Source organism: Chionomys nivalis, chromosome 12, assembly GCF_950005125.1.
Source record: "Chionomys nivalis chromosome 12, mChiNiv1.1, whole genome shotgun sequence".
NCBI classification, from domain to species: domain Eukaryota; kingdom Metazoa; phylum Chordata; class Mammalia; order Rodentia; family Cricetidae; genus Chionomys; species Chionomys nivalis.
In genome coordinates, this window is record NC_080097.1 from 4,133,752 (window position 1) to 4,143,860 (window position 10,109).

General features: G+C 44.7%; 1 protein-coding gene across 1 annotated transcript; it reads left to right on the plus strand.

Moving 5' to 3' along the window:
* Window positions 1-4,525: 4,525 nt before the first annotated feature.
* On the plus strand, window positions 4,526-5,548 carry Oxgr1 (oxoglutarate receptor 1). Its single transcript, XM_057786882.1, has one exon. The coding sequence runs from the start codon at window positions 4,526-4,528 to the stop codon at window positions 5,546-5,548; it is 1,023 nt and encodes a 340-aa protein (XP_057642865.1).
* The last annotated feature ends 4,561 nt before the right edge of the window (window positions 5,549-10,109 follow it).

Genomic DNA, 10,109 nt, shown 5'->3' on the forward strand with positions numbered 1-10,109 from the left:
GGCTTGTGGAGGGCAGGAGAAATTGCATCTCCTTACCCTGCTCACTGTCTGGACTGGTTTCCGTGAGCTGCTATAAATGTAACACATGTTTTGTAAACTTGGGTCATAATTTCGGTCAGGTTTTATGGAAGAGTTTCAATTTTGTAGTCAACCCCCATTCTCTTGCAATTAATCAGTCTCCATTAAATGCTGAGGTGAGCTGCTGTTTGTCAAAATACGAAGGTGGTTGTGTCTACCTACAACTTGCCTTTCCCTGATATGGCTGTTGTTTAAAATGTCCTCATAACATCACCCAGGGGTTATTCGCCAAAGACAGAAGTTGTAATTTTGTTTCTTACTTTAAGCTATAAAAGAATCAAGTTCTGTTTTTTAAGCAATAGTCACTGTCTCCCTCATTCTTCTTCCCCTTCTTCTTCCTCTTGCTCCTTCTCTTTTTCTCTTCCTCCCTCTTCCCCTTCCTTTTCAGCCAAATTCCACTGAGGACGAAATATCATGGAAGGTTCTTTGGGGTGCCACAGAAACAATCTTTTCATATTTATGAATGAGGGGCTTCAGGGACTCCGTGATAGGCTCATTTTCTCTCAGGTAGGTAACTTCCTGCTCTTTGCGCACAGACCCCTACAGGGTATTTGGCTAAGGGGAATCTCCCACAGTGCCTTAGCGGCCAGCATCCTTGCTCTTCTAAGGATTTGATTTCAGAATTGAGGTGCTGGCTCTATGAGGGCCTCTTTATTTAGGTTGAGTTTCCCTTCTGAGAAGAAGCCATCCTTTTCTGCGAACAGTGCACACCCGCTGGGTCCTAGTGCCTAGCAAGTCCCTGCTGACTGTTCTCTTTCCATCAGGACACAGAATGGAACTAAGAAGGCTTTCTGTTCTACCTTGGACTAAATAAAGTCCGTGAGAGTGTAATTGAGCTTAGGTAACAAGGAGGATACTGCTGATCCTTGCTTTTGTTAAGTGGGCCCGTCTTACACATTTGCACAGTAGGATGAAGAAATGGTTCATGGACTCAATGTCAGATAACAGTGACATCAACAGCATGCCCCGAGTTAGCAAACACCGAGTTATGGCTTTACCCAGAGCCAGGTACCCTACTGAAACAGCTAGCCCAGTTATTTATATTCAGTGCTAAGTCACACAGTTTTCGTGTTTGAATTCCCAAGCACCTCTGCGGTAACATCTGTCTCATCATTGTTCTATGGCATTTAGGACTTCGCTTGTGAGTACTGACTACGAGAGAAGGTCAAGGCCTGAAACCAGTCTGTTTCAGTGTAGATCCTGGTTTACCATCAGTTAGCTGTGACCTTGACATATCACTGCTTTCTCTATGTGTCAGCTTCTACATCTGTAAAATTAGGACCATCACAGACCATCCCAGATCATCCAAGACCATCCCAGACCATCCCAGACCATCACAGACCATCCCAGACCATCCCGGACCATCCCAGACCAGACCATCACAGACCATCCCAGACCATTGTGTGTTTGTGTTTGCGTGTGTGGCCATGTGTGTGTTGATATGCTCAGAATCATCCAAATGTCCCCTAACAAAGCAGCCTGTTTAGTTAGGGCTTCTTTTTGATGATAAAACACCATGACCAAAAGCAACTCGGGGAGGAATAGGTTTGTTTGGCTTATGTATTCTTGATCATAGTCCACTGAGGGAAGCCAATGTAGGAACTCAAACTGAGCAGGAACCCGGAGGCAGGAGCTTATATGTAAAGGCCAGGAAAGAGGGCTACTTACTGGCTTGCTCTCCATGGCTTGCTCAGCCTGTTTGCTTATATATCCCAGAACTGCCAGCCCTGGGTGGTACCACCTACATGGACTGGGCCCTCTCTTATGGTTCACTGATAAAGAAAATGTCCTATAGGTTTGCATACAACCCAGTCTTGCGGAGGCATTTTCTCAGTTGAGGTTCCCGCCTCTCAGATGACTCTACCACGTCTCATTGTCATAACAACTAGCTAGCACACGGCCATTCTGACCTACAAGGGTCCTGTGCCTCCTGAAGTCTGCTGCATCTTGGTGCCTTAGCACGTGTCATCTCATTTCCATTATCCCTTCATCCTCTGGGTGGTGGTTTGAATGATAATGGCTCCTAGAGACCCATATGTTTGAAAATTGGCTCCTAATTGATTAGGAGATGTGAGATTGCTGGAGGAGGCGTGTCACTGGGTGAGGGCTCTGAGGTTCAACAGCCTCAAAAGGAGTCATTCCAAGCTAGCATGAGAGTTCCCCAACCACTCACCCCCGCCTCCAACTTTTAGATCAAAATGTGAGCTCTTAGATATTTTGCTACCATTCCTTTACTCTGATATCGTGAACTCTAACCTTTTGAAACCGTAAGCCCCAAATCAAACACACTTAGGATGTGCCTTGGTCATGGTGATTTATCACAGCAATAGAAATCCCAACTAAGACATTCAGTTGGAAAAAAATCCTCTGTGTTGCTAGGTTCAAGTAAAATATCCCCACATCAGCAACCTTTCTGTAGTGGCACCCTCTTTCTGTCTCTTTGCCATCTCAGTATCCGTGAACTATGATATACCAAACGATTTACTGGTTAGCCATTTGACCTTACTGAGTGTTTATTATATTACTGGACATGCACCAAATGGTGGTTAACACATTTGTTTGTATTCATCTTTTGGATCTGGAAAACTGCTTAACCAGTACACAGTGGGTGCCCTACAAAAATGTAAGTGGACATATTTTTTTTTGAATTTTTTTTATTATTAATTTTTTTTAATTACAAATTTCTGCCTCCTCCCCGCCTCCCTTCCCCCCCACTCCCCACGCTCTACTCCTCTCCCCCTTCTCTCTCCAGTCCAAAGAGCAGTCAGGGTTCCCTGCCCTGTGGGCAGTCCAAGATCCTCCCCCCTCCATCCAGGTCTAGGAAGGTAAGCATCCAAACCGGCTAGGCTCCCACAAAACCAGTACATGCAGTAGCATCAAAACTCAGTGCCAATGTCCTTGGCTTCTCAAAGTGGACATATTTTACAGTCAGAATATGTTTATTCAAATAATAAGCTCATAATAGCTTAATCTTTTCATAGTCGTAATGCTATAATAAATTTTCTGTCAAACCTTTTTTAGGAAAGACAGAGAAACCAGAAGAATGAAGATCAAATGGTACCTACTGTACTCAGACTTCAAGAGCTAAAGACACTTAGCTAAAGACTAAGGTGGACATTATCCATGTGGCTTTAGAGTCTAAGCTCTTAACTATGGCATTGCACTGCTGACCCCACCTCTAAAACACACACTAGCACTTCTGTGAGGAAGTTAAAATAGGTGGGGAGAGCTGATATTTGACCTTGAGTCTACCTCCACAGACACTGTTGACCTTGAGTCTACCTCCACAGACACTGTTGACCTTGAGTCTACCTCCACAGACACTGTTGACCTTGAGTCTACCTCCACAGACACTGTTGACCTTGAGTCTACCTCCACAGACACTGTTGGAATTCATGACAGCTTCATTTTTGTAGTTCTGTATTTGTGTCCTTGTGTGCATAGGTGGGGTCTAAGTGTGTATGTGAGCATTTGTTTACATGTGCCTGTGCATGTGGAAGGCAGAGGTTAATCTTGGGTGTCATACTTCAGGCTCCATCAACCTTGTCTCTTTGAGACAGGGTCTCTCCTTGGCATGGGCTGACTGGCCAGCAAGTCCCAGAGGACCGCCCCCCAACTATGTCTTCCCAGGGTGAGGTTGCAAGTGTGTGCCACTCTGCCTGGCTCTTTACATGGGCTCTGGGGATTGAACTCAGGCCCCTGTGCCTGAGAGGAAAACAATTCAGCGAAGGAACCATCTCTCCAGTCCCAAATATGCAACTTGAAAAAAAGGTACAGTGCTGTTTTTTAGATCTTCACACTTTCAGTTTTCTCCAGTAAATTAAGGAAATTCTGGTAAAAAATAAACAAAATAACAATTGGCAACATTGGAAGAGAATGGTTCTGAATCAGACAATCATGGCTTGGACCCAGCTAGGTCACCGGACGTGTGGCCAGGCTTAGGTTGCACAAGTTCTCCTGGTTTTAGTGTCTTCTGTAAACCAAAGGTAATAAAGAAACATGGGCAGCGTTGTGAGGGGTTTAGCAGCCGTATTGTGCTGACACACAGAGACCCTGATTGATGCCGAATCTTTACTCTTAAGTCCCCGAAGATGATTGTGACCCCCCACCCCCACCATGATCTGCTAAACAGCAGCCACAACAAACCTTTCCATAGAGACATGGCTTTTTTGTCTCAATCCTTTATTCTCATTCTCATGAAAATTGGGCTTCAGTATGATTATTATTTAGGTGCTTTATACTCACGTCCCTGGAATTCAGTATCTTCTCCACAGTCTCTTTTGAGATTAAAGAGAAAGGAAGCAGTGACAATGACACTTTTAGGATGTTAAAGCTATCCTCACCAGTTGACCGCTGTTTTTATTCATGTTTTCTTTTCTCCTTGATCAGCTAGCTTATTTTCGTTGGACTCCCATGGCCCAAAGGTCCTCTTCCATCTTCTTGCAAGATGAAAGGAACCATAAATGAGCCACTGGATGGCAATGAATCTGATTTCTTAGACTATATAGCTGTTTTGGAAAACTGCACCGATGAGCAGCAAGTCTTATTCAAGACGCAGTACCTCCCTGCGATCTACAGCATCATCTTCCTTGTGGGCTTCCCGGGGAACACAGTGGCGATTTCCATCTACATTTTCAAGATGCGACCCTGGAAGAGCAGTACCGTCATCCTGCTGAACTTGGCCTTGACCGACCTGCTGTACCTGACGAGCCTTCCTTTCCTCATCCATTACTACGCGAGCGGTGAACACTGGGTCTTCGGGGACTTCATGTGCAAGTTCATCCGTTTCGGCTTCCATTTCAACCTCTACAGCAGCATCCTCTTCCTCACCTGCTTCAGCATCTTCCGTTACATCGTCATCATTCACCCAATGAGCTGCTTTTCTATTCAGAAAACGCGGTGGGCAGTGGTAGCTTGTGCAGGGGTGTGGGTCATCTCTTTGGTCGCTGTCATGCCTATCACTTTTCTGATCACATCAACCACCAGGACCAACAGGTCTGCTTGTCTTGACCTCACCAGTTCGGATGACCTCACTACTATCAAATGGTACAATCTCATTTTGACTGCCACCACTTTCTGCTTGCCCTTGGTGATAGTGACACTTTGCTACACAACAATTATCAGCACCCTGACTCATGGACCTCAGACCCACAGCTGCTTTAAGCAGAAGGCTCGGAGATTGACCATCCTGCTGCTCCTAGTGTTCTATATATGTTTTCTACCCTTCCACATCCTGAGGGTCATTCGGATTGAATCTCGCCTGCTTTCCATCAGCTGCTCCATCGAGAGTCACATTCACGAAGCTTACATTGTTTCTAGACCATTAGCGGCCCTCAACACCTTTGGAAACCTGCTGCTATATGCCGTGGTCAGCAATAACTTCCAGCAGGCATTCTGCTCCATAGTGAGTTGCAGAGCCAGTGGGGACCTTGACCAAGAAAAGAAGGACAGTTGCTCAAACAACCCTTGAGTCATGTCAATTAGTGGAGGCTAGGGAGATGTCTCAGCGGGTACAGGTACAGCTCTTGACATGCAAATGTCGGGATCTGAAATAGAATCCCCCTAATCTACTTAAATTGGCAGTGGTAGCAAGCACCTGAAGTCCCAGGACTCCTATGGTGAGATGGAAATGGGGCAGGAGAATTCTTAGAGGCTCAAGGGCCAGCTAGTCAACTGTATACGGGGACTAACCTCAAAGAGACCTTGTTTCCAATAAGATAGAAGGCAGGGCTGATGGTTACACATGTGCACTGTGTCATGTATTTACCCCCCCACACACACACAAATGGGAACATAGCAATCACACATGCACACACACTCATCAAATATTGATCAATCAATAAATCAGTCAATCAGTGCCTACTGATAATTTGTATATAACTTCTAAGAGGTCCTCCCCTCAGTAGAACATCTAGTAACTCCACCATATTCAGGTCAGTATGAGCCAAAGCCCTGGGCAGAAATCTTAGGAGATCTTTGCAATATTTTTATTTAGATCTTTGGGTAGAGAATGAGATACACGAGCGTTGGTAAAGGATTTATGGGATTAGAAACTATGAAACTGTTGCCACCACTTAGTGGCTCCACGTGGAAATCGGCATTGGTCCAACAGCCCTGGACCTCCCAGAGCTTTAGTGTGAGGATAAAACACCAAACACAACAGAAGTCAAGGGTTTCCTTTCACACCTCGCTGCCTGTCTTTCATACTTTGGGGCCGGTGTGTACTGAAATCCTAGATTATACAAAGATTCACTTGTGTCTTCCTCAATACTTCACATCTTGGGTATTTATGACTTCCTTTCCTTTAATTTTTTTCTTGAGATTATTGCTCTGAGTGTTGCCTTTCAGATCTAGTTAGGTCTTTAGATGGAAGGGAGACATGAGGACACAGTTGAAACTGGCCCGGGGACCCAGCTCAGTTGGTGAGTGCCTGCTGTGCACGCCTGAAGGCTTGAGCTTGATCCCTAGAACTTATAGGTAAAAGCCAGGTGCTGTGGTTTGCGCTTGGAATCCCAGCTCCCTGGGGCCTGCTGGCCAGCCAGCCTAGCCTCCTTGGTGAGTCCCGGCACAATGAGAGATCCGAACTCAGAAACTGTGGGACATTGCTCCTGGTGAGTCAGAACAAGGCTGTCCTTTGGCCTCTGTCTTCTTTGTTGAGGTGACCTTAGCAGCTGTCGAATTTAGAAATCACATTAAGTTTTATTGGGAATTGTCAACACATCACGGGGAAAGAGGAGACAAGCAGATGAAACAGAAATTCTTTCAGTTATCAAGTAGGTACCAAGTCAACTCTACCGCAGCATTGGTTTCTAGGGAGACTTCTCCAGGAGACACTGTCTTTGGCTACCTTGATCTTTGAGAACGATAATTGAAAATAATGCCTGCAGAAACAGTGAAAGCTATTCTTAGATTATGTGTATTCTTAATTATCAGTAATATAAATATCTGAGAAAATACCTGTGCTAGATATTTTAAATCCCAACGAATGTGTTGATATAATAATAAACTTTAAAAAGCCATTCTCTGAAATGTTTTCCCCCCCATGAAGATGCTATTTATTCATTATTATATTGACAACAAAGTTATCTTCTCCATGGTTAGAGAGCAGAAGGACGTTTGAAGATTGAATGTAGAGTATGTCTGGAAGACAGGGCTTCTGCATAAGAAAGGGGACGTCAGATTCCACGGACCTTCGGGCTTTCTGGGACAGCAAGTCTGAGCTAGACCAAAGAGGTGTTTATCCAGATCCTATGCTGGGAAAGTGGGATGGGATCGGGGAGGAAAGAAGGCCCCAGGGCCCTAACGTGAACTTCTCTGGGTGATAGCACCCCCATTAGCTGTCACTTTTGAGCCATTCTCTTGCGGACTTTTCTCTAACTCTTGGAACAAGCTATTTTGATAGAAGCCCTGACTTAGCTCTTCACGGTGGCTGCATAGCTTGGAGTAGCGACCAGCAGTCCACTGGGAACCACACAGGTTTCTGCCTCTGCTCTCGGTCCTCTAGTGCCAGCCTGGCTGCTGGACCAACTCTAACATGCAGCTACGTGACAGTTGTTAGTTTCTCACTTTTTAAATTTTTCAATTGATTAGTGAGCCACATCAGGATGGTTTTTAGGATAAGAGGTGAGTGGAACCCATCAAAAGCTGTTTCTAACCCTGGACACTTTAAACTCCTTCCTCTCCATCTTCATTCTTCTTTATGCTAAAGATCTCTTCCATCAGGAAAAAGCAACTTTATCTCCATTCATGCTTGTTTTCAGACACACACACACACACACACACACACACGAAACACATTCATTTCTTTGGTCCCTTTCTTCCTTCCAACCAAAGTACAGGAAAATAAATACTTTTTTCTTCTGTTACAGATTAGCCCACTGTATCTGTGGCCTTATTTTGTTATTTTAGGTACCCAACTCCAAACATTTAATCCCTCTCTCTCCAATTTTTAACATTTTCATTTCCCTGGATAACTGACCTCTGCTCTGGGGCATGCATGATTTTCCATTCTTTCGACAACACGTTGTGTGATCCCACTTCCTGCCACTCTCTCACCTGACCTGCTTCCCCAGGGATGAGCAGATGCTGATGGCTGTCTGCCCTCCCAGGCCCTGCTGATTGAACATAATCACAAAGATCCAAGCTAAATTGAACTAAAGGGTTATTTTTATTTTTCAAAGCATAGAGTTATGAAATAATTGGGCTAGAGGTTGCATTTTGAACTGAAGCCTCCCCTTGCAAAGTGACAGAGGATGATATACAGGTTCCAGGCTACTGGGGACCCTTAAGACCTTGCTGCTTACAGGCATCCGTGGACAGAGGAAAGGTAAGAACAGAGAGTAGGGATCAAGCTGTGGGCACTGCAAGGAAACCGCCTATGCCTGCTCAACATGAGAGGCAGAGCACTCAAGTCCGGCTGCACCCGAGAAAACACAGAGAAAAGCTACTGTGATCCTCGAGACACAATAGCACCCCACTTTGATTGTGACTATGGCTCACAGAAACGTTCAGACTCACAACATCAGAGAAAAGAACAAAATGACGACGTACCCTAAACACACACTTCACAGCGATTAATGCCCCACCATGCTTCTTTTTATCTGACGCTGCCTTTGCAGATGCGTTTAGATTTCAGAAGAATATTTAAGGGCAAGTTCTGGACAACATACAGTTTCACCTATACATCCTTTAATAGTGGTGTCTTACAAGGCCTAATAAAAACCTTTCTTTTAAAAGTAAGTGGTAGAAGCTGGGCATGGTGGTACATATCTTTAATTCCTGCACCTTTTATCTCAGGCAGAGGCAGATGGATTTCTGAGTTTGAGTCTAGCCCAGAGTACACAGTAGGTTCAAGGTCAAGTAAGGCTATATATATACATATATATGTGTGTGTGTGTGTGTATACACACAACACATACAAAAATATAGTTAGTTAACTAGCTAGTAACAGAGAATTGCCTGTCATATGTGAGGCCCTGGGTTTTATCTCAAGACCATAAATAAGTCCTAATTTTATTTATTACCAATCCATATTTCAATCAAAAGTGTGTTTTACTGTTCCTAATCCAAATAAAATTCAGAAAACAAACAAGGTCTAATGGTGTGTTTGGTAGTTTATTTACTTATTTGTGTGTGAGTGTGTATGTGTGTGATGTATTTGTGTGTGTGTGTATGTGTGTGATGTGGGGTATGTGTGTGTGTGTGTGTGTGTGTGTTTGACTCATGTGGACAAGTGCTCCTGGAGGCCAGAAGCTATTAGTTCTCCTGAAGGCAGGAGTTATGCACAGATGTGAGACACCTGGGTTCAGTTGCTAGGACCTGAACTCAGGTCTGCTGGAGAGCAGGAAGTTCCCTTAGCCACTGCACTTCTGCTAGCCCCTCTTTACTTCATTTAACCTGTTTCTCACTGTATGCTTCCCTTGGGCTGCAGAGACGGCTCAGTGGTTACAAAGGCTTCCTGCTCTGGCAAAGGAGCCAGTTTGGGTTCCCAGCACCAACCTGGTGGCCCCCACTCCCTGTAACTCTCACTGGGGACTATGACATTCTCTTCTGGCTTCTCCAGGCTTTGCAGGAGAAAACACATACAAGCCGCACACAAATAGCAAATGAATAGTTTCTCCTCCCTTTATAACTATGTCTTTAATAAAGATATCATCTCACATGTCCTGCAGGGAATTCCACACTCAGCGCCTGTTTTGAATTCCTTGCTTCTCTATTCCTTTCTGTTGTCATTTAGAAAACAGAGTTTGAAGTTGGGTTAGACACAGTCTCTCACAGTCCTCCCCATCCCCTCCCTCTCCCCCCTCTCTGTTTTCCATTTATGGGGATCCATATCCAGTGCCCATCACAGAAGATGTGCAGTCTGACTGCCAACTAGGCAGGGGCTCAGGATGTACCATGCTAACCCTTCAGGCCTACATCCTTTGCTGATTGTTTGTTATTGTTTGATCCACTGGCTGGTTTTTTTGTAGTAGCTTTGTTGTCAGCCACCAGCTCACAAATAATGACAAGGAGACTTCTTATTAATTATG

What these genes read in the sequence shown, in the direction of transcription:
- Oxgr1 (XM_057786882.1), top strand. Translation starts at nt 4,526, where the DNA reads ATGAAAGGAACCATAAATGAGCCACTGGATGGCAATGAATCTGATTTC.